Consider the following 25,696-nt stretch of genomic DNA (forward strand, 5'->3'; position numbering starts at 1 on the left):
GCACCGTGAACTTCTACTCATAGACGGTACAATGATTCCCTTCTCTATTCAGTGTTTGTTCTCTCACATAAACTGAAACTGAGCTAACAGTGTAGAATTTTAGCAACCAGAAAATGACAGATCAATTTCTACATTGGCCACCCAATTTCCACTAGATAACACAGCCACAATCTCAAAACAGCTATGTGCTCCTGCTGGAGATGTCAAGAGGTGAATATCACAGCCAATCACAACACTGCAGGATAAGTAATACTGTGAAACATTATCGTTCCACTTTTACTGCAGATATTTTATGGACATTTTCTGAAATTACAATGCAAAAATACAAATGAATCCTATGTGTAGCACCTTTAATAGGCCTGGAAATGTCCAAAAGGGGACATTTTCATAAACAAGTTTTATATCAAACCGAGGCAGACACATAACGTTTTTATAGATGGGTTGACTGAGCTGCTAAATGGGTGGCTAAAAGGCGTCAAAGGACTCGGCGGAGAACATGACCAGAATACATGGCTGAGCATCAAGGAGGAAACTAATGTCTAGTACAAGCGACATTTCAAACATTTTTTTTTAGTTATGACACTTGCCTCTTCATTTATGGCTAGATTTTGTCTGCAGTTATTGGTATGAAGAAAGGGAACAAGAAACACTCAGTCATGAAGTCAAATCTGTCATACAGGCAGGATTTCATCACAATATTGACAATGACCCAGATCATAGATCTTAAAATTGCAACTGAGATTTACACAAGGGGCACTGATAACCTCCAGCCACTAGAGGGAGATATAAACCACATTTGTTCCCGTTGGATCTTGGGTCAGTTTTGTATTTCACCCACTAATGGCTAAGATAAGGTTTAGGGAACCTGATCCTAGATTTGTACCTAGGGGAAACTTCACCCCAGAGCCCTGGAACCATTATGGAAACTAGACACCGTTAAGTTCTCACCTGAATAGGAAGAAGAGCAGAGAGACACTAACTCTACCTCCTATCATGTTACAGATGATATTTTACATATTTATAACTACCACTTAGTCTGTTCAATTCTTAATCTCAGTGACAACAATAGTTCCAAGTTGAGTGTACATACACTATATAGCAGTGGTTCTCAACTGGTTTTAGCTCGTGACCCAAATTGAACCAAGTTGTCTGACTTGCGACCCAATATTCGCATCGCAAAAAATTATTGCCAAAATACAATCTGGAAAACTATTTTTAATACTATATTGATAGTAAATGTAGCAATTATATGACACGGTACATACACCATATCCTGTTGAGATAGCCTGGGCTATATTCCCTACATACGCTATATACTGTTGTGATATCCTGGGCTATATTCCCTACATATACTATATACTGTTGTGATAGCCTGGGCTATATTCCCTGCATATATTATATACTGTTGAGATAGCCTGGGCTATATTCCCTGCATATATTATATACTGTTGAGATAGCCTGGGCTACATTCCCTACATATATTATATACTGTTGAGATAGCCTGGGCTATATTCCCTACATATACTATACACTGTTGTGATATCCTGGGCTATATTCCCTACATATACTATATACTGTTGTGATAGCCTGGGCTATATTCCCTACATATACTATATACTGTTGAGATAGCCTGGGCTACATTCCCTACATATATTATATACTGTTGAGATAGCCTGGGCTACATTCCCTACATATATTATATACTGTTGAGATAGCCTGGGCTATATTCCCTACATATACTATATACTGTTGAGATAGCCTGGGCTACATTCCCTACATATACTATATACTATTGAGATAGCCTGGGCTATATTCCCTACACTCGGTTCCTTTATCCCTGGTGTCAGAATTATAACTTGTTTAAAGTCATTATTTCTCCCTCTACTGCAGCCTCTGCACCAGGCAGAAATATCTGACCCCCCAACAGCCTTCACTGTCCTGCTATATTTCCCCTAGGTACAGATCTAGCATCAGCTTCCCCTCCCGCAATCCTAACCTTAACCATCAGTTGGGGAGATACCAAACTGTCCCCCACCCTACAGCAGCTGTCCTACACTGTCAAAACCATTAATGTCTCCTAGACCGGATCACATGTGGCATGCCAACAATAGTCCACTGAGTTCTCTTCTAAATTGCATCTGGATTAAACATCTATCTTCTCTCAATCATTAATTTTCCATTGTTGCCCCTTTCAGAAACATGGTTGACTGACGAGACAGTCCAGTAGACGAACAAAATCCCACTGACTGTCTTGATCAATCATGTGTGAGGGGGACGCTCCATCTTCAACGTTTGTTCTTTCTGACAGTCGCTTGGAGCTAGATCCACCACACACAAAAAACACGTCAGGCTTTGTGCATGCAGGGCGGAGGGACGGAAACACTGTCATGAACGAGTCATGAGATCAGATTGATCCCATCGACCAAGCCTTGCCTCTAATTAAGACTCTATGCAGATGGCTTATGCACAGCCAGTGGGGCTGATGGTAACAGGGTCTGATTACCTGGCAACCTCTGTTGCCCCTGAGGGTAGCACGTACACGCCACGGAAGCAACGGCTCTGGGTCTCAATCCCCACTCTATTGATTACTGGACTTTTCTTTCTGTCCCGCTAGGCAGATTGAGACAAGGGAGGTTAACGCAGCTAGCTGCAAGCACCTGATCTGCATCCAGACTAGCTCTGAAGTGGACGTAGGCAGCTTCACAAACTGGAGGGAGAGAGAGAGTCCGGGCTTCTGTCAGGGTAATCCCCATTGGCTAATCCCAGCATTGATACCAGAGGTGAAGCAAATACTTTCACGTGGGTCACTGAATAATGAGGAGTGAATTTGTGTGACTTGGAGGGCACCAGCACACTCCTAGCAACATCTAGCTCACATCTCTGACACCCCTAGCAACACCTAGCTCACATCTCTGACACCCCTAGCAACACCTAGCTCACATCTCTGACACCCCTAGCAACATCTAGCTCACATCTCTGACACTCCTAGCAACATCTAAGTCTTACCTGACACCATTACTAACATCTAGGTCCTATCTGACACTCCTAGCAACATCTAGCTCACATCTCTGACACTCCTAGCAACATCTAAGTCTTACCTGACACCATTACTAACATCTAGGTCCTATCTGACACCTCTAGCAACATCTAAGTCTTACCTGACACCATTACTAACATCTAGGTCCTATCTGACACCTCTAGCAACATCTAGGTCTTACCTGACACCATTACTAACATCTAGGTCCTATCTGACACCCCTAGCAACATCTAGCTCCCATCTCTGACACCCCTAGCAACATCTAGCTCCCATCTCTGACACCCCTAGCAACATCTAGCGCCCACCTCTGACCCCCCTAGCAACATCTAGCTCACATCTCTGACACCCCTAGCAACACCTAGCTCACATCTCTGACACCCCTAGCAACATCTAGCTCACATCTCTGACACTCCTAGCAACATCTAGCTCACATCTCTGACACCCCTAGCAACATCTAGCTCACATCTCTGACACTCCTAGCAACATCTAAGTCTTACCTGACACCATTACTAACATCTAGGTCCTATCTGACACCTCTAGCAACATCTAGGTCTTACCTGACACCATTACTAACATCTAGGTCCTATCTGACACCTCTAGCAACATCTAGGTCTTACCTGACACCATTACTAACATCTAGGTCCTATCTGACACCTCTAGCAACATCTAGGTCTTACCTGACACCATTACTAACATCTAGGTCCTATCTGACACCCCTAGCAACATCTAGCTCCCATCTCTGACACCCCAAGTAACATCTAGCTCCTATCTAACACCCTTGCCAACATCTAGCTCCTTTCGTATGACATCCTGTACATATCATTTTTACATTTGAGTCATTTTTGACATTCTTACAATCAGTGCATTCAACTAAGGTAGGTCAGACAATCACATCACAGTAATTGGCAGTAAAACTGTCCTCAAAAAGAGCAGCTATTTCTGAAATCAGTGCTAGTAAGAAAGATAAATGAGGAAATATTGCTAATTCTGAAAACTTAATTTCCTTTAAAGCTGGTTTAGAGTAAAGCTAGCTAAACGAGTGTATCTAGTTGACACCGTAGCCTAGGTCTTACTGGGTTACTGAATTAATAGTGAGGGGACGCATCCTTGACTTATTAAATACAGACTACTATACAGGTTACTGTATTACTGTACATGTTACTGTATTACTGTACATGTTACTGTACATTACTGCATTACTGTACATGTTACTGTATTACTGTACATGTTACTGTACATGTTACTGTATTACTGTACATGTTACTGTATTACTGTACATGTTACTGTAAATGTTACTGTATTACTGTACATGTTACTGTACATGTTACTGTATTACTGTACATGTTACTGTAAATGTTACTGTATTACTGTACATGTTACTGTACATGTTACTGTATTGCGGTACATGTTACTGTATTACTGTACATATTACTGTACGTTACTGCATTACTGTACATGTTACTGTACATGTTACTGTATTACTGTACATGTTACTGTATTACTGCACATTTTACTGTATTACTGTAGATGTTACTGTACCTGTTACTGTATTACTGTACCTGTTACTGTATTACTGTATTACTGTACATGTTACTGTACATGTTACTGTATTACTGTACATGTTACTGTATTACTGTGCATGTTACTGTAAATGTTACTGTATTACTGTACATGTTACTGTACATGTTACTGTATTACTGTACATGTTACTGTAAATGTTACTGTATTACGGTACATGTTACTGTATTGCGGTACATGTTATATAAAATGTGTAATTAGAACTTAAATACTGTTTGACTTTATACTATTATGTATTATGTTATATACAATGTGACTTATATTTCCTTTATGACACAAATACCTGAATAACCTATAGTGGGAGTGCTAGAATAAAGATGATCTGGAACATCTCATCCTATAGTACAATGCTCTTCCACATCCTATCCACCTCCCTACAGTTATTTCACACATATTTCCCCGCTTTGATGATAAAACTAGGAGCCACAAAACGCCAGAATCAGAATGTTTAATTAACTTAGATGAATAGATAGATGTCTTTGAACACGAAAAGAAAATGAGAACAAATTGTCTGGCAATGAAATCCTGAGAATGATTATTATGTTTAATATATACGCTCATAGCTCAAAGAGTGAGAGAGATAGAGTCCTCAGTAAAACTCTCTCTCACACATCAAGATGAGGAGGCTGTAATAGCACAGAGAGACTGGGACCTCTCTGACACTAGAGACCAGTATAGTGGAGCTGACTGGAGGAGGAGGAGGCACTAGGAGAATCATCAAGGAGGGGAACGCTGTAACCTTAAGGAATAGGTGGTACGGCATGACATAGGAGGGAAAACTCAAGAGGGACACAAATCAATCAACAAAATAAGAGAAGGGGAAGAGGGGGAATGGAAAACAAAAAAAAGACACCAACTCACATGAAAATCCCAAATCACTGTCGGCATTAGGCTCAGTGGACAGCTGATATAATGAACCTTGAGGGGGAGAAAAGGGGAGGGAGGGCACGGTGAAATCAACGTCAAACCAAACGGAACAAAACAAAACAGCAACAAAAAATAAGAAAGTCTAAATGGTCACATGTCACTGAAAATGTAAACATATACACGACAGTTCAAAGGTTAGGGGTCACTTAGAAATTATTTTGTTTTTCTAAGAAGAGAACATTTGTTGTCCATTAAAATAACATCAAATTGATCAGGAATACAGTGTAGACATTGTTAATGTTGTAAATGACTATTGTAGCTGAAAACGGCTGATTTTTAATGGAATATTTACATATAGCGTACAGAGGCCCATTATCAGCAACCATCACTCCTGTGTTCCAATTAGCTAATCCAAGTTTACCATTTAAAAGGCTAATTAATCATTAGAAAACATATTTGCAAAAGGGTTAGCACAGCTGAAAACTGTTGTGCTGATTAAAGAAGCAATAAAACTGGCCTTCTTTAGACTTGTTGAGTATCTGGAGCATCAGCATTTGTGGGTTCGATTACAGGCTCAAAACGGCAAGAAATAAATAACTTTTTTCTGAAACTCGTCAGTCTATGCGAGAAATTGCCAAGAAGCCGAAGATTTCGTACAACGCGGTGTACTACTCCCTTCACAGAACAGTGCAAACTGGCTCAGCGCAAACTTGTCTTCTTGCTCTTCTTGCTTCTTGTTGTGCACCCGGGCCTCCCACTCATCTTTCTATTCTGGGCCCAACCCCTTAACGGGACAATACACTTTCAAATCAAAGTTTGTTCTTGTCCAATTGCGCACTAGCGACTCCTGTGACGGGCCGGGCTTAGGGCTTGTAAGTAAGCATTTCACTGTAAGGTCTACTACACCTGTTGTATTCAGCATTTCACTGTAAGGTGAAACACCTGTTGTATTCAGCATTTCACTGTAAGGTGAAACACCTGTTGTATTCAGCATTTCACTGTAAGGTGAAACACCTGTTGTATTCAGCATTTCACTGTAAGGTGAAACACCTGTTGTATTCAGCATTTCACTGTAAGGTAAAACACCTGTTGTATTCAGCATTTCACTGTAAGGTGAAACACCTGTTGTATTCAGCATTTCACTGTAAGGTCTACTACACTTGTTGTATTCAGCATTTCACTGTAAGGTCTACTACACCTGTTGTATTCAGCATTTCACTGTAAGGTCTACTACACCTGTTGTATTCAGCATTTCACTGTAAGGTCTACTACACCTGTTGTATTCAGCATTTCACTGTAAGGTCTACTACACCTGTTCTATTCAGCATTTCACTGTAAGGTGAAACACCTGTTTATTCAGCATTTCACTGTAAGGTGAAACACCTGTTGTATTCAGCATTTCACTGTGAGGTCTACTACACCTGTTGTATTCAGCATTTCACTGTAAGGTCTACTACACCTGTTGTATTCAGCATTTCACTGTAAGGTCTACTACACCTGTTGTATTCAGCATTTCACTGTAAGGTCTACTACACCTGTTGTATTCAGCATTTCACTGTAAGGTCTACTACACCTGTTGTATTCAGCATTTCACAGTAAGGTCTACTACACCTGTTGTATTCAGCATTTCACTGTAAGGTGAAACACCTGCTGTATTCGTCGCATGTGACAAATTACATTTGATTTGATTTTGATTTGATGTTATACACACAGACCTTACAGACATACCTTACATTGACTTGACTGTACAGGATGTTATGAAGCGATCACATGCACACATCACAATACCATCAACCACTGTAGACAGACAATGATGTTGAACTTGATGCGGAAGACAAGTATAATAACAGGTTGCCTATACTAAAAAAAACAACACGAGAAGAAGATGAAATACAGGACATAAACCAATGAGAAATAGAAGGACTGAAGTCAGAGAGGGAAAATACAGAACATAAACCAATGAGATGAAGGACTGAAGTCAGAGAGGGAAAATACAGGACATAAACCAATGAGATGAAGGACTGAAGTCAGAGAGGGAAAATACAGAACATAAACCAATGAGAAATAGAAGGACTGAAGTCAGAGAGGGAAAATACAGGACATAAACCAATGAGAAATAGAAGGACTGAAGTCAGAGAGGGAAAATACAGGACATAAACCAATGAGAAATAGAAGGACTGAAGTCAGAGAGGGAAAATACAGGACATAAACCAATGAGAAATAAAAGGACTGAAGTCAGAGAGGGAAAATACAGGACATAAACCAATGAGATGAAGGACTGAAGTCAGAGAGGGAAAATACAGGACATAAACCAATGAGAAATAGAAGGACTGAAGTCAGAGAGAGAAAATACAGGACATAAACCAATGAGATGAAGGACTGAAGTCAGAGAGGGAAAATACAGGACATAAACCAATGAGAAATAGAAGGACTGAAGTCAGAGAGGGAAAATACAGGACATAAACCAATGAGATGAAGGACTGAAGTCAGAGAGGGAAAATACAGGACATAAACCAATGAGATGAAGGACTGAAGTCAGAGAGGGAAAATACAGGACATAAACCAATGAGAAATAGAAGGACTGAAGTCAGAGAGGGAAAATACAGGACATAAACCAATGAGATGAAGGACTGAAGTCAGAGAGGGAAAATACAGGACATAAACCAATGAGATGAAGGACTGAAGTCAGAGAGGGAAAATACAGGACATAAACCAATGAGAAATAGAAGGACTGAAGTCAGAGAGGGAAAATACAGGACATAAACCAATGAGAAATAGAAGGACTGAAGTCAGAGAGGGAAAATACAGGACATAAACCAATGAGATGAAGGACTGAAGTCAGAGAGGGAAAATACAGGACATAAACCAATGAGATGAAGGACTGAAGTCAGAGAGGGAAAATACAGGACATAAACCAATGAGAAATAGAAGGACTGAAGTCAGAGAGGGAAAATACAGGACATAAACCAATGAGAAATAGAAGCTCTGAAGTCAGAGAGGGAAAATACAGGACATAAACCAATGAGAAATAGAAGGACTGAAGTCAGAGAGGGAAAATACAGGACATAAACCAATGAGAAATAGAAGCTCTGAAGTCAGAGAGGGAAAATACAGGACATAAACCAATGAGAAATAGAAGGACTGAAGTCAGAGAGGGAAAATACAGGACATAAACCAATGAGATGAAGGACTGAAGTCAGAGAGGGAAAATACAGGACATAAACCAATGAGAAATAGAAGGACTGAAGTCAGAGAGGGAAAATACAGGACATAAACCAATGAGAAATAGAAGGACTGAAGTCAGAGAGGGAAAATACAGGACATAAACCAATGAGAAATAGAAGGACTGAAGTCAGAGAGGGAAAATACAGGACATAAACCAATGAGGAATAGAAGGACTGAAGTCAGAGAGGGAAAATACAGGACATAAACCAATGAGGAATAGAAGGACTGAAGTCAGAGAGGGAAAATACAGGACATAAACCAATGAGATGAAGGACTGAAGTCAGAGAGAGAAAATACAGGACATAAACCAATGAGAAATAGAAGGACTGAAGTCAGAGAGGGAAAATACAGGACATAAACCAATGAGAAATAGAAGGACTGAAGTCAGAGAGGGAAAATACAGGACATAAACCAATGAGATGAAGGACTGAAGTCAGAGAGGGAAAATACAGGACATAAACCAATGAGGAATAGAAGGACTGAAGTCAGAGAGGGAAAATACAGGACATAAACCAATGAGATGAAGGACTGAAGTCAGAGAGAGAAAATACAGGACATAAACCAATGAGAAATAGAAGGACTGAAGTCAGAGAGGGAAAATACAGGACATAAACCAATGAGGAATAGAAGGACTGAAGTCAGAGAGGGAAAATACAGGACATAAACCAATGAGGAATAGAAGGACTGAAGTCAGAGAGGGAAAATACAGGACATAAACCAATGAGATGAAGGACTGAAGTCAGAGAGGGAAAATACAGGACATAAACCAATGAGGAATAGAAGGACTGAAGTCAGAGAGGGAAAATACAGGACATAAACCAATGAGAAATAGAAGGACTGAAGTCAGAGAGGGAAAATACAGGACATAAACCAATGAGAAATAGAAGGACTGAAGTCAGAGAGGGAAAATACAGGACATAAACCAATGAGAAATAGAAGGACTGAAGTCAGAGAGGGAAAATACAGGACATAAACCAATGAGATGAAGGACTGAAGTCAGAGAGGGAAAATACAGGACATAAACCAATGAGATGAAGGACTGAAGTCAGAGAGGGAAAATACAGGACATAAACCAATGAGAAATAGAAGCTCTGAAGTCAGAGAGAGAAAATACAGGACATAAACCAATGAGAAATAGAAGGACTGAAGTCAGAGAGGGAAAATACAGAACATAAACCAATGAGATGAAGGACTGAAGTCAGAGAGGGAAAATACAGGACATAAACCAATGAGAAATAGAAGGACTGAAGTCAGAGAGGGAAAATACAGGACATAAACCAATGAGAAATAGAGACCTTTAAACGCTACTGTACTTTCCTCAGTGGCAAAAGTGTTGTCAGCGCTGAGACAGTCTATAGAGTAGCTAGCTAAAACTAGCACAACCACAACCACCATTCTGTGTCAGCTCACCACAAGGACAGCTGTGTATACTTTGGTAGCTAACTTATCTACCGTACATATGGTGTAACTATAAACAACTGTTCATGTATAGTAGAAAGTATAGCTCTTCTTTGCAGTCAAAGTGTCTAGGCTAAGGAACTTTTATTCTATAAATAGGCTCCCAAAAGACAAACCTATTCTATTAAAGTCTTCTGACCTCTACAAAATACCTTCCTTTCACAGGACACCATTCCTCAACAACATTTCTTCACTAAATCTGCAGTTCTTGGTATTAGGACTCAATGTCGTGTACATGAGAAATATCATCCTTTCATGTACTGCAAATTCCCTCTTGTAACATGGACACTCTTACTGACAGTTGTGGCTGCTTTGTGTGATGTATTGTTGTCTCTACCTTCTTGCCCTTTGTGCTGTTGTCGGTGCCCAATAATGTTTGTACCATGTTTTGTGCTGCTACCATGTTGTTTTGCTACCATGTTGTTGTTATGTTGTGTTGCTACCATGCTGTGTTGTCATGTGTTGCTGCCTTGTTATGTTGTTGTCTTAGTTCTCTTATGTAGTGTTCTCTCGTTGTGATGTGTGTTGTGTCTTATATTTATATTGTATTTATTTGTTTATTTTTAATCCCAGCCCCTGTCCCCGCAGGAGGCCTTTGGCCTTTTGGTAGGCCGTCATTGTAAATAAGAATTTGTTCTTAACTGACTTGCCTAGTTAAATAAACAAATTAAAACACTAACCCTAATCCACCACTAAAACTAACCATAACCCACTGGTAAGGCCAACCCTAAACCACTGGTAAAACTAACCCTAACCCACTAGTAAAACTAGCCCTAACCCACTAGTAAAATTAACTCTAACCCACTAGTAAAATTAACTCTAACCCACTAGTAAAACTAGCCCTAACCCACTGATAAGACTAACCCTAACCCACTGGTAAGACTAACCCAAACCCACTAGTAAAACGAATGAACCCTAACCCACTGGTAAGATTAACCCAAACCCACTAGTAAAACGAATTAACCCTAACCCACAAAACTAACCCTAACCCACTGGTACAATGAACCCTAAACCACTAGAAAAACTAACCCTAACCCACTGGTAAAACTAACCCTAAACCACTAGAAAAACTAACCCTAACCCACTGGTAAGATTAACCCTAACCCACTGGGAAAACTAACCCTAACCCAAGAAACTAAACCTAACCCACTGGTAAAACTAACCCTAACCCACTGGTAAGACTAAACCTAACCCAAGAAACTAAACCTAATCCACTGGTAAAACTAACCCTAACCCACTGGTAAGACTAACCCTAACCCACTAGTAAAATGAACCCTAACCCATTGCTAAGACTAACCCTAACCCACTAGTAAAATGAACCCTAACCCATTGCTAAGACTAACCCTAACCCACTAGTAAAACTAACCCTAACCCACTGATAAAACTAACCCTAACCCACTGGTAAGACTAACCCTAACCCACTAGTAAAATGAACCCTAACCCATTGCTAAGTCTAACCCTAACCCACTAGTAAAACTAACCATAACCCACTGGTAAAACTAACCCTAATCCACTGATAAAACTAACCCTAACCCACTAGTAAAACTAACCCTAACCCACTGGTAAAACTAACCCTAACCCACTGGTAAAACTAACCCTAACCCACTGATAAAACTAACCCTAACCCACTAGTAAAACTAACCCTAACCCACTAGTAAAACTAACCCTAACCCACTAAACTAACCCTAACCCACTAGTAAAACTAACCCTAACCCACTGGTAAAACTAACCCTAACCCACTGGTAAAGACTAACCCTAACCCACTAGTAAAACTAGCCATAACCCACTGGTACAATGAACCCTAACCCACAAAACTAGCCCTAACCCACTAGTAAAACTAACCCTAACCCACTGGTAAAACTATCCCTAACCCACTGGTAAAACTAACCCTAACCCACTGGTAAAATGAACCCTAACCCACTGGTAAAACTAACCCTAAACCACTAGTAAAACTAACCCTAACTCAATGGCAAAACTGACCCTAACCCACTAGTAAAACTAACCCTAACCCACTAGTAAAACTAACCCTAACCCACTGGTAAGACTAACCCTAAGCCACTAGTAAAACTAGCCTAACCCACTGGTAAAACTAACCCTAAACCACTAGTAAAACTAACCCTAAATCAATGGCAAAACTGACCCTAACCCACTAGTAAAACTAACCCTAACCCACTAGTAAGACTAACCCTAACCCACTAAACGAACCCACTTACATTTAACTTAACCTTTCAGCATTTCGCTGTGTTGAAAGTCAGAAGTCAGGTTTAACTGTGTTTCTACTTTGTGTGGTACTACGGTACCATACCACTACCAAGCAATGCCAGGTTGCAGCGTTGATACATGTACAGTTGTCTTTAAAATGTGTTTCATTCGATCTGAATCATTGGAAATAAACTCCAACCTAGACTCATAGGAAACACAAGTGAAATAGGCACAGAGTAAAGGTATGTTTTCTATGCTAATACAGTGCTTGTTGTCTAGTACACTCGGTCGATGAAAATGGCATCTGTCTGAGAGCAAAGCAACAAAAGCTCCTTAAATCAAACACAGAGAAATGGACGAGAGAGGAAAATACTTGAGGTGAGGCAGACGGAGGTCAAGTGGATTTCAACTACTCAGGTTTTATAATGGGAAAACTTTAGATGGGAAATAGGAAGAAAGCAGGAAAGTGTCTGTAGGTGCAGTAGCCAGAGAAAAGTCAATTATACAGCACTATCAGAGACATGAAGCACTACTCAATTCCACTAGTTTTCAACATTTTCAACCCCCCCCCCACTCCTCACAAAAAAATCTCATTTTTATGAACTCCTCCCAGTGTAAAGTTATGTCTAATTTCATGGAAATGGACTTGAGAAATAAAAAAAAGGTAATGATAAGAATAGTTAAGAGACAATTACGTTTTGGGAAGAAACGGAGAGGGGCATACTAGAGGCAGCCTATACACAAACTATTCAAAGTCTGGATGCAATCTAATAGAATCCAACAGAAACAGCTTTTTTTTTCTTTCTCCAACACAAACATATTAAAGTACCAATCTAGATGCAAAGTGTTTGGACCCATTAGAGTAGGATGATGAGGTCTACATACGTATTGCTTTCAGGATCATATTAGAAGCATTGCAGGCTTTTAAGCCTCATGGATTTCTCCTAAATATTGGAGGAAACTGTTATTAGTGTAGACATAGACAGGGCTCAAGCCTCTAAAAGCACAAAAATCAATCTGGGGAAACGAGGCTGAATCTATACTGTTATGGGTTTTATATTCAGAGTATACTCCCCATCCATCTAGCTGGGACTTAATGCAGCGGCTGGATCTCACAAGCCCAATGAGAGCATTTAAACTATGGGCAGCAGCGCTGCGCAGCCAAGAAATATGAACAGACGGATCCTATGACCATCAATCACAGTGATCATGTAAATGCATGCTAAGGTTAACGCTCATGATATAGGTACAGCGCTAGGCTTTCCTAAGGCTAACGCTCATGATATAGGTACAGCGCTAGGCTTTCCTAAGGCTAACGCTCATGATATAGGTACAGCGCTAGGCTTTCCTAAGGCTAACGCTCATGATATAGGTACAGCGCTAGGCTTTCCTAAGGCTAACGCTCGTGATATAGGTACAGCGCTAGGCTTTCCTAAGGCTAACGCTCATGATATAGGTACAGCGCTAGGCTTTCCTAAGGCTAACGCTCATGATATAGGTACAGCGCTAGGCTTTCCTAAGGCTAACGCTCATGATATAGGTACAGCGCTAGGCTTTCCTAAGGCTAACGCTCATGATATAGGTACAGCGCTAGGCTTTCCTAAGTCTAACGCTCATGATATAGGTACAGCGCTAGGCTTTCCTAAGGCTAACTCTCATGATATAGGTACAGCGCTAGGCTTTCCTAAGACTTTTCTAACAACATGCATGTATTTATTTGATTTCCTTTTAAATGTGTAAAATCCATTAGAGGTTTTCTGTGTAGCAAATGTGGAATTTCACGCTGCTTTTCTAAAATGTGTGAGTTTCAGAGAGTTTGTTTAATACTGAAGAGTGTGCAGTTGCGTCAGCAGTCAATGAGTTGGTGTCCTCTAACACCATGAGGATGTTCTATGTATGTGTAGTTGTGTTGTTGTAAAGTTGTGTTGTTGTAAAGTTGTGTTGTTGTGAAGTTGTGTTGTTGTGAAGTTGTGTTGTTGTGAAGTTGTGTTGTTGTAAGTTGTGTTGTTATAAGTTGTGTTGTAAAGTTGTGTTGTTGTGTTGTTGTAAAGTTGTGTTGTTGTAAAGTTGTGTTGTTGTAAGTTGTGTTGTTGTAAAGTTGTGGTGTTGTAAAGTTGTGTTGTTGTAAAGTTGTTGTAAAGTTGTGTTGTTGTAAAGTTGCATTGTTGTAAAGTTGTGTTGTTGTGTTGTGTTGTTTTGTTGTTGTAAAGTTGCAACGTTGTAAAGTTGTGTTGTTGTAAAGATGTGTTGTTGTAAAGTTGTTGTAAAGTTGTGTTGTTGTAAAGTTGTATTGTTGTAAAGTTGTGTTGTAAAGTTGTGTTGTTGTAAAGTTGTGTTGTTGTAAAGTTGTGTTGTTGTAAAGTTGTTGTAAAGTTGTGTTGTTGTAAAGTTGTATTGTTGTAAAGTTGTGTTGTAAAGTTGTGTTGTTGTAAAGTTGTGTTGTTGTAAAGTTGTGTTGTTGTAAAGTTTCATTTGTCCCATGTTTCATTGTATCTTATTCTATACTGTCTCTGCTCTTGACCAGGACTCCCTTAAAAAAATATATTACATCTCAATTGGACTGGTTAAATAACAGACAAATATATATTTTTTAAAAACAGATAGAGGAGGATTTAGCAGATACAAATATACTTATAAATACTATACTGTGTAATGAGAATCTTAGAATCATACACTATATATACACACAGAAGTATTTAGACACTCATGATATAGGTACAGCGCTAGGCTTTCCTAAGGCTAACGCTCATGATATAGGTACAGCGCTAGGCTTTCCTAAGGCTGCTATTTTGCTATTTCAGTCACACCCATTGCTGACAGGTGTATAAAATCGAGCACACAGTCATGCAATCTCCATAGACAAACATTGGCGGTAGAATGGCCTTACTGAAGAGCTCAGTGACTGTCAACATGGCACCGTCATAGGATGTTACCGTTCCAACAAGTCAGTTGATCAAATTTCTGCCCTGCTAGAGCTGCCCCAGTCAACTGGAAGAGCTGTTATTGTGAGGGGAAAAGTGGTAGGCCACACAAGCTCAAAGAACGGGAATGCTGAGTGCTGAAACATGTAAAAATCATCTCTCCTTGGTTACAACACTCACTACCAAGTTCCAAACTGCCTCTGGAAGCCATGTCAGCACAAGAACTGGTCGTCGGGAGCTTTGTGAAATGGGTTTCCATGGCCGAGCAGCCGCACACAAGCCTAAGATCACCATGCACAATGCCAAGTGTCAGCTGGAGTGGTGAAATGCTTGTCGCCATTGGACAGTGGAAACACATTCTTTGGAGTTATGAATCATGCTTCACCATCTGGCAGTCCGACAGACGAATCTGGGTTTGGCAGATGCCAGGAGAATGGTACCTTCCCCAATGCATAGTGGCAACTGTAAAGTTTGGTGGAGGGGAAATAATGGTCTTGGGCTGTTTTTCATGATTCAAGCTAGGCCCCTTAGTTCCAGTAACGCTACAGCATACAATGACATTCTAGACGATTCTGTGCTCCCAAATTTGTGGCAACAGAATGGGGAACGCCCTTTCCTGTTCCAGCATGCCAATGGCTCGATGCACAAAGCGAGGTCCATACATAAATGGTTTGTCGAGCTCGGTGTAGAAGAACTTGACTGGCCTGCACAGAGCCCTGACCTCAACCACATTGAACACCTTTATGATGAATTAGAATGCCGACTGCGAACCAGGCCTAATCGCCCGCACTAATGCCGAATGGAACCAAGTCCCCGCAGCAATGTTCCAACATTTAGTGGAAAGCCTCCCCAGAAGAGTGGAGGCTGTTATTGCAGCAAAGGGGGGCCTACGTCATACTAATTCTTATGATTTTGGAATGAGATGTCCGACGAGCAGGTGTCCAACATACTTTTGGTAATGTAGTGTATTTCTCCAAAATAATATCTACGGCATAGCCTTGTTCAAAGGGAGTGCGTCATATGATGCAAAACACATATCAGCTTTTTCTCTGTACTAAAAGTGCTCCATGTTGAAAACTTGACTGCTGACATGTATCATTTTGGGGGGAGGGGGGGTTGTATGAACGGTTTATCTGACAACTTCACAAAAATTATGCCTGCGCATCGATGTGGCCCGAAGGAATGCGTTGTTATGCTTCTGAACAGTCAGATAGCTAGCAACAATGACAAGAATCTGTCTTGTGGGGAATCATTGGTGTTTTGACTAATGTCATGTCTATGCGAATATGGCTTAAATTCACAAGCTAGCCAACAAACAACTGTAACAATCTATTTGAGAGACAACAAGTGTTCATTGTGCAAATGTATTTATGTTTTCAATAAACATTTGGAGACAAAAAATATATAGTTTACATGTTGTCAACAGTCTAAGCTAACCCTGTCTGTTTCGTCCCACCAACCCATCTATGAACCGTGGACTAGTGTTGTATTCCTTTAGTGAGATTTAACAGCATTATTACAAGCAGTCTGCGGTAACACATTTCTATCCAGTGTTTTCACTTTAGTTGAAACTTTGAGTCCAATGCCTGGTCAATAACTACAGACAAACACACAATAAACAAGGTGCTTTTCCCACATGTCAACACATAATTGGCTTCTCTTGGAAAAGAGTCACACTTCTTTTTATGTTATTAAGACTGAGGCCCAATTTTCCATGGGGGTTTAAGATTTCTGTTGTTTCTATTGGGGTCAAAAATATCAACAATTCCGGAGGGATTGTAATTACGTCAGCTCTTGTTAATTATGCTAGCTCATACGTAGTTACGCTAGCTCATACGTAGTTACGCTAGCTCATACGTATTTACGCTAGCTCATGATCGTCATCATTTGTCACTATCTTTTCTATAAACTTCCTGAAAACATGGTCTATAACTCAGGTATTGACCTTAATTGTTTACGTTTGATGTGATGCTTCTACAGTGCAATACGGTGTCCATATTAGGACAGCCTCAATCTGAGGCCTAATATGGCCAACGTATAGGCAAACTGTTCATATGGGGGTAATTCTGACCAAAGGTAGCGTAAATGGAACGTAATTCCCTTTTAATGCACTTCTCCCTCTGCGTATTTTGACCTTGAACTTAAAGTGGAACTGACAGCGTTTTAGCAACATTAAATATGATTGAAATCTGTTCACATACACCCTCAGGAAGAATATGATGTCTTTTTTTTATACAAGCGAGTACTTAGATATTGTCCTTTTCATGTTTTCATAATTTCATAGAATGTTTGGGAATGACAGAGTAAGGCATTGGTGAAAATGTTGTAGGACTATAGAGTGGGAATGAGGATGTGCATTTGGACAATTCATAGACACTGCAGTAAATAAAATTGCCGTAGCCAATCAGAGCTACAATAGGCCTATATGCAAATAAGCCCTTTGCCACACAGACCTGCCATCTTTGACTTTAAACTGGACTGTGTGTTTACAGGCACTATTTAAAAATATATATATATTATTTAACTTTTATTTAACTAAGCAAGTCAGTTAAGAACAAATTCTTATTTACAATGACGGCCTAATTTTTACATTGACTTTGACTCCTCTTTATGATGGCCTACTCCTCTTTATGAAAGTCTTGGTGTGTTTGGACTATGATAGTTTGTTGGTGATGTGGGCACCAAGGAACTTAAAGCTCTCGACCTGCTCCACCACAGACCGGTCGATGAAAATGGGGGCGTGCTCGGCTCTCCTTTTCCTGTAGTCCACGATCATCCCCTTTGTCTTGATCACGTTGAGGGAGAGGTCGTTGTCCTGGCACCACCCGGCCAGGTCTCTGAGCTCCTCCCTACAGGCTATCTCTGAGCTCCTCCCTACAGGCTGTCTCTGAGCTCCTCCCTACAGGCTGTCTCTGAGCTCCTCCCTACAGGCTGTCTCTGAGCTCCTCCCTACAGGCTATCTCTGAGCTCCTCCCTACAGGCTGTCTCTGAGCTCCTCCCTACAGGCTGTCCCTGAGCTCCTCCCTAAAGGCTGTCTCTGAGCTCCTCCCTACAGGCTGTCTCTGAGCTCCTCCCTACAGGCTGTCTCTGAGCTCCTCCCTACAGGCTGTCTCGTCGTTGTCAGTGATCAGTGCTACCACCAGTGTGTTATGACTTTAGTGTTAGTTTACTGTCGATTTGTAGCCTACATTTTGCATCATTCCATTCTGTTGACCTTTCTTTCCTCTGTCACGTCAGTGTAGTTGTTCCTGAGGATCGCTAGCATTACTGGATCATACTAGGCTAACGTTGTGTAGTAAACATGCAGTCTATTTTAATCATTATGGAACTCAGAGATGAACTCAGTTTAAACCTGGAGCCTGCCACATGTCATACAATCATCCATGATTAATGAGGATTAGGGTAGATTTCTAGCACTTTTTCCACCTTCCAATATTTCAGGGATTGAAATTCATCAATATATTTAGTGTGCAAAGGCTCTCCTGTTTTTTTATGATTCATACATAGTTGTGTGTGCCTAAATAAACTACAAGATCAGAGTATTTATTAAATCTACCAATTGGTGCTGAAACGGAGACGAATATGCATATGTTTAGATGGCTTTCTTTCATTGATCCCTATATTCTGAACCTGTTCTCTCAATGTATTCTCCCGAGACTGTCGACACAATTCTAATTAAAGGTGCACCGTATTTAAACGGAGAGCTTAATAAGATACCTTTACTGGAAACCGTATTGAATGACAAATCCACGAGAAAATCTGTTAGCCAGCAAGTAGGAGGGTTTTCAGCTGTTGAAGTACATTATTCTGTGTGCTCAAGGTAGCCACCCCTGTAGAGCACATTACCTGCCTGCCAGTACATCATTTGGGACGGATCCTGCCGGAACAGGATCCGGCAACTCTCAGTTTTGGACCGTTTCATTCCGGACACCCATTTGCCAGGATCCAGCATGAAAAATAATGTTCACTGTTCGCTTTTATTATAATTTTTACATTGCAATCAGAGAACTTTGACTCCTCTTTAATTCTCCTGCACCCTAAAGAAATCCTAATGTGAAAACACGCCTGATATTCTAATAATTGATTCACGTGGGGCCGGCCTGGGTATATGGTTTGTGCAACATTGTAGCCTATATAGACCAACGTGTGGCCATTGCTGTGGTGAGAGAAAGAAGTGTGCCTGTATCTCTCACAGAACTACTGTAAAATTTGATTCACTTTCTATGATCTCTCTCCCTCTCTCTCTCTCTGCGCTGATAGAGACGAGCCTTCAACTCTCATCTCTACAGTGTTGCACTTCATCATTTATTTCCTTATAGAATCATAGCCGCGGGAAGTGTCCTGGAGGTGCCACACCCCTGATAAATGTATATACATTTGCCAAAGTTATAGAATTACTGCTGTCTGTCCAGAAATAAATTAAATCATTCTGAATACTACACCTGGAGTGAGCCTATATTTAGTCATAGAGGATCAATAGCTTCTTTTTAAAAATAGCCTAGCTGTGGATTGTGCGTAGCCCAATCACAAGGAATGCTTACAGTTGGGCAAGCGTGGCAAATCTGTCAGTGAATAGCATGCAGCTAAAACAGGCCTTTCGCAATATTTCAAATGCAATCGCGGGAAAACACAGATTGAAAAGCAAATGGCTCCTGCTGAAAAGAGAATAATCGAATCTGTCTGTAGGCTACCAAGTTATAGACCTATTCAGAGAACATCATTGTTTTACAAAGAAAAACAAGAGAGATAAGCTTTTGTCAGGAGCGCATTAGCCATGGCTGGTGAGTGAGCTGTGCATCATTGGGTGAGTCAGTGAAACCGGAAAGCTTTTTTAGGACTATAATTTCCTCTTCATATTGTACAATGTGTTTGTCTCCGTACAACTAGGTTTAGGCAATTGATGGATTCAAGACAAGGTAGTTTTTATTTATCTCAGATTCTCAGTTTGTCAGTATCAAGTAGCCTGTCATTTCAATCATTTGTGAGGTTTTAAAAATATTCTACTAGTCTCCAATAATCTACAACGATGTAGTATTGCATGAAATTAGTTTATAAAAGCAAAACAAACAAAAAAATCCTTTGCAACTTCTGCAAGTGCCTCTACTCTGCTGCTCTATACCAGTACGCAAAAGTGTTGATAAACGCATGCCATGCTTTATTATAAAGGGGATTTTTGTTTTATGCGTTTCGGTACCTCAGAGCCCCCCTGGGTCAACCCCGTCTCAAGCTCATTTTTTGTTCCGGCACCTCCCAATTTACAAATGAAGCACCGGCGCCTGCATTAGGTAAGTCTGAATACCAACTACGGAGAAGTAGGTAGAAAATACATACATTTCCTAAGTCTGAATCAGGCCCATAGTGCATCTTGTGGTCAAAAATGTATAATAACGTGCATTGTTTTCTCTCCCTATTAACGTTCTACAGATCTGTATACCACCGTCAATAGACACATTTAAAGGATAAAACATTTGACGTGTTTGATGAAGATGCTCACAGGCATACTTTGTTTTGTACGTACACATATCTGTCTGTCCTTATCCTACCTCATTTGCCCACACTGTACATGAACGTTTTTTTTCTTCTATTGTGTTATTGACTGTATGTTTGTTTTACTTTTACATGTGTAACTCTGTGTTGATGTTTGTGTTGCACTGCTTTGCTTTATCTTGGCCAGGTCGCAGTTGTAAATGAGAACTTGTTCTCAACTAGCCTACCTGGTTAAATAAAGGTGTTCTGGCCTACCTGGTTAAATAAAGGTGTTCTCAACTAGCCTACCTGGTTCAATAAAGGGGAAATAAAAAGTGTATTGCTGATGTTGCGTGTGTATGAGAGCAGGAGGAAGGAGGTGAGAATATAACAGAGCCAGTGAAGAAGAGGAGGAGCAGGAGGAAGAGCAGGAGGTGAAGGAGGACAAGCAGATGGAGCAGGAGGAGGAAGAAGAGTTAGTGGGGGAGGATGTTTACTCACTCTGCATACAGAGTCCGTCAGTACAGTTCTGGGACTGTAGGACCATACCCTCGCAGTCCTTGCCTCCATTTTTGGGTGCAGGGGCATTGCATTCTCTCCTGCGCCAGTGAGTGCACTCTGTACCACAAGTAGACCACTTACTCCACTCTGTCCACAACCCGTCAACTGTAGGGGAGAGTGAGAGATACAGGGTTCACTGGGATACAATATCAACACAGTTGATCTGGCTCTGAAGGTAAAATACAGAACAATACAATACAGAACAATGCAATATAGTACAGTACAGAGTTAAATGGAGTAGTATAGTATAAAACAGAATATATTATAATATACTATAGAACACAACAAAGTAGACTAGAACACAATACAACAGAATAGAACAGAGTAGACTAGAACACAACACAACAGAATAGAACAGAGTAGACTAGAACACAACACAACAGAATAGAACAGAGTAGACTGGAACACAACACAACAGAATAGAACAGAGTAGACTAGAACACAACACAACAGAATAGAACAGAGTAGACTAGAACACAACACAACAGAATAGAACAGAGTAGACTAGAACACAACAGAATAGAACAGAGTAGACTAGAACACAACACAACAGAATAGAACAGAGTAGACTAGAACACAACAGAATAGAACAGAGTATACTAGAACAGAACACAACAGTATAGAACAGAGTAGACTAGAACAGAACACAACAGAATAGAACAGAGTAGACTAGAACAGAACACAACATAATAGAACAGAGTAGACTAGAACATAAAACAACAGAATAGAACAGAGTAGACTACAACAGAACACAACAGAATAGAACAGAGTAGACTAGAACATAAAACAACAGAATAGAACAGAGTAGACTAGAACACAACACAACAGAATAGAACAGAGTAGACTAGAACAGAACACAACAGAATAGAACAGAGTAGACTAGAACACAACACAACAGAATAGAACAGAGTAGACTAGAACAGAACACAACAGTATAGACTAGGACAAAACACAACAGTATAGAACAGAGTAGACTAGAACAGAACACAACAGAATAGAACAGAGTAGACTAGAACAGGACACAACAGAATAGAACAGAGTAGACTAGAACACAACACAACAGAATAGAACAGAGTAGACTAGAACAGAACACAACAGTATAGACTAGGACAAAACACAACAGTATGCATGTCCATACCAGTGCAGAGGGAGGTGCAGGCCAGCTTCTGGGTTGCCTGTCCATCACAGGGGGCTCCTCCGTTGAGCGGGGCGGGATTGGTACAGCTGCGGGTACGCTTTTGGTAACCGCGGCCACAGCGACTGTTACACACTGACCACTCTGTCCATGTTGACCAGCCACCGTTCACTATGGTAACAGAGAACGGAGAGAATAAACGTCTACGCACACACAAAAAAAGTTTGAATCTCATCTTATATTTGAATCTTGGCCCGATTTTTTAAAAATAGTTGAAGTGTGATCAGAGGGATATGTCAGTACAGGCAGGGCTAAAAGTACATTTCTGTTCTTCCCGGTACGGGACCTCCTACAGTGGGGTCCAAAATGATTCACACCCTTGATAAATATGTAATAATGACTGTATAAAATAAATAAATAAAATACTGAGCTACATTGTATCCTCAAAAATATAAGGAAAATATTATTTTATACTAATAATATGTGTAGTATTTGTTCCCATATTCCTAACAAACTGCAAATGCATCCAACCAATGTGTAGAGTCACAAGCTTAATGTAGGTAGTCCTTACATCATAATGTAGAAATATGGGACCAAATACTAAACTTTTGACAACTTTATTTATAAGAATCTTTAGAGGTGTCAATAACACCTTGAGTTTAAAAAAAAAATTATATTACAAAATATCTGTCTCTGAGCAATTGTATTAGTATAAAATAATATAAATTTCCATTTTCTAAGCGTACAAAACAGCTCAGTATTTGAATTATTTATTTTACATACATTATTGCTAATCTTTATGAACGGTGTCAATCATTTCAAACCCCACTGTAAGTGTGCATGCACAATTTTTTATGGTCTTGTGGCTCTGGAGGAGGCAAGCCCTCTTGTCGCGCCCTTCCAACACCTTTCCTGCACTTTTGGGAGGTTAATGGAGCCCAGCTGAGGGTAAAAAGTCAATCAAGTGTGTGATTGGCTGGACAATCAGCCCAACAGTTGATTAGGCTGCTGCTGCTGCTCTCATTTGATGGAGAGGATTGGAGACAGCAGCAGACAGGTTGTTATTAAAAGTTATACCTAAAGTTTCTTATTTGTAAGCAGTTCTGTTGGTCAATTATGAAATACAACTTAAGTTTGACCTACCTCACTGACCCTGAGACCAACGGTTTCTCCCCTGGCTCTGTCACAGGGTCTAATAATGAAGACGTCATATCATATAACCTTAAATGTATTACCTTTTAACGGGGCAAGAACACCACCAACCAGGCATGGTGTTTTCATCTGATAGGCAGGGATGTTTTAAAGCAACATTCCTGCAGTTCTACACATTTTGCAATGGCTTAAGCCGTGTACTTGTGCTTCCTGAGTGAATCAAAATATAACACAATCCATTGGGACCCAATGCCATGAATGTTTAGATTCTCCCTGACTGTCTAGTTTTATTCTGGTGGTTGCTAGTTCTCAGAATGATCTTGTTTTAAAATGTATAGCTCCAATATATTTTCTATATAATGTATATCTGGTTTTAGTTTATACTGAAAAAGTTTTAACATCCCGAAAAATATGTAAATTTTCTTTTGAGCGTCAGACACGATTTAGCTGCGGTGGCCCGCATCTACTAAATAAACGTAGGGGAAACACTTGATGAATGGAAAGAGTCTATTGAAACACGAAAGAGTAATGACATTTGCCAATTGTCATTAGGTATATACTACCGTTCAAATGTTTGGGGTCACTTAGAAATGTCCTTGTTTTTGAAAGAAAATGATATTTTTTTTTGTCCTTTAAAATAACATACATTTGATCAGAAATACAGTGTAGACATTGTTAATGTTGTAAATTACTATTGTAGCTGGAAACAGCTGATTTTTAATGGAATATCTACATAGGTGTACAGAGGCCCGTTATCAGCAACCATCACTCCTGTGTTCCAATGGCACGTTGTGTTAGCTAATCCAAGTTTATCATTTTAAAAGACTAGTAATGTTAGCACAGCTGAAAACTGTTGTGGTGATTAAAGAAGGAATACAACTGGCCTTCTTTAGACTAGTTGTTACGGTGAGTGAATGAGGACCCAAAAGCGAACTAACTTAAACAGAGCTTCTTTAATAACCAAACATAGGTAGGCTCAGATAGACCGGCAGATTCCGACAGGACAGGACAAGGTTACAGCAAACATGACGATAGTCTGGCTCAGGCATGAAACACAACAAACAAGAATCCGACAAGGACAGGAACAAAAACAGAGAGAGATATAGGGGACTAATCAGAGGGAAAAAGGGAACAGGTGGGAAAAGGGGTGACGAGGTGGTTAGGAGGAGACAAGGCACAGCTGGGGGAAAGAGGGGGAGAAAAGGTAACCTAACAACGACCAGCAGAGGGAGACAGGGTGAAGGGAAAGGACAGAGACAAGACACAACATGACAGTACATGACAGTACCCCCCCACTCACCGAGCGCCTCCTGGCGCACTCGAGGAGGAAACCTGGCGGCAACGGAGGAAATCCTCGATCAGCGCACGGTCCAGCACGTCCCGAGAGGGAACCCAACTCCTCTCCTCAGGACCGTACCCCTCCCAATCTACGAGGTACTGGTGACCACGGCCCCGAGGACGCATGTCCAAAATTCTACGGACCCTGTAGATGGGTGCGCCCTCGACAAGGATGGGGGGGGGGGGGGGAAGACGAGCGGGGGCGCGAAGGACGGGCTTGATGCAGGAGACATGGAAGACCGGGTGGACGCGACGAAGGTATCGCGGAAGAAGAAGTCGAACTGCGACAGGATTAATGACCCGAGAAATACGGAACGGACCAATGAACCGCGGGGTCAACTTGCGAGAAGCCGTCTTAAGGGGAAGGTTCTGAGTGGAGAGCCAAACTCTCTGACCGCGACAATATCTAGGACTCTTAGTTCTACGCTTATTAGCAGCCCTCACAGTCTGCGTCCTATAACGGCAAAGTGCAGACCTGACCCTCTTCCAGGTGCGCTCGCAACGTTGGACAAAAGCCTGAGCGGAGGGGACGCTGGACTCGGCGAACTGAGATGAGAACAGCGGAGGCTGGTACCCGAGGCTACTCTGAAAAGGAGATAGCCCGGTCGCAGACGAAGGAAGCGAGTTGTGGGCGTATTCTGCCCAGGGGAGCTGTTCTGACCAAGACGCAGGGTTACGAAAAGAAAGACTGCGTAAGATGCGACCAATAGTCTGATTGGCCCGTTCTGCTTGACCGTTAGACTGGGGGTGAAAGCC

General features: G+C 40.9%; 1 protein-coding gene across 2 annotated transcripts in view; it reads right to left on the reverse strand.

Moving 5' to 3' along the window:
• The window catches only part of si:ch73-72b7.1 (netrin receptor UNC5C), a 313,017-nt gene that overhangs the window by 62,857 nt on the left and 224,464 nt on the right, over nt 1–25,696 (reverse strand). Inside the window, exons 6-8 of one of the 2 annotated variants that reach the window (XM_036979368.1) lie at nt 22,454–22,621; nt 21,256–21,420; nt 5,477–5,533 (exon numbers count right to left, since the gene is read on the reverse strand). In XM_036979368.1, the coding sequence (XP_036835263.1) occupies nt 5,477–5,533; nt 21,256–21,420; nt 22,454–22,621 (390 nt within the window). The remainder of the gene's footprint in view (nt 1–5,476; nt 5,534–21,255; nt 21,421–22,453; nt 22,622–25,696) is intronic. The other variant, XM_036979369.1, reaches the window with a different exon arrangement.

The sequence above is a fragment of the Oncorhynchus mykiss genome, chromosome 6 (genome assembly GCF_013265735.2).
Source record: "Oncorhynchus mykiss isolate Arlee chromosome 6, USDA_OmykA_1.1, whole genome shotgun sequence".
NCBI lineage: Eukaryota > Metazoa > Chordata > Actinopteri > Salmoniformes > Salmonidae > Oncorhynchus > Oncorhynchus mykiss.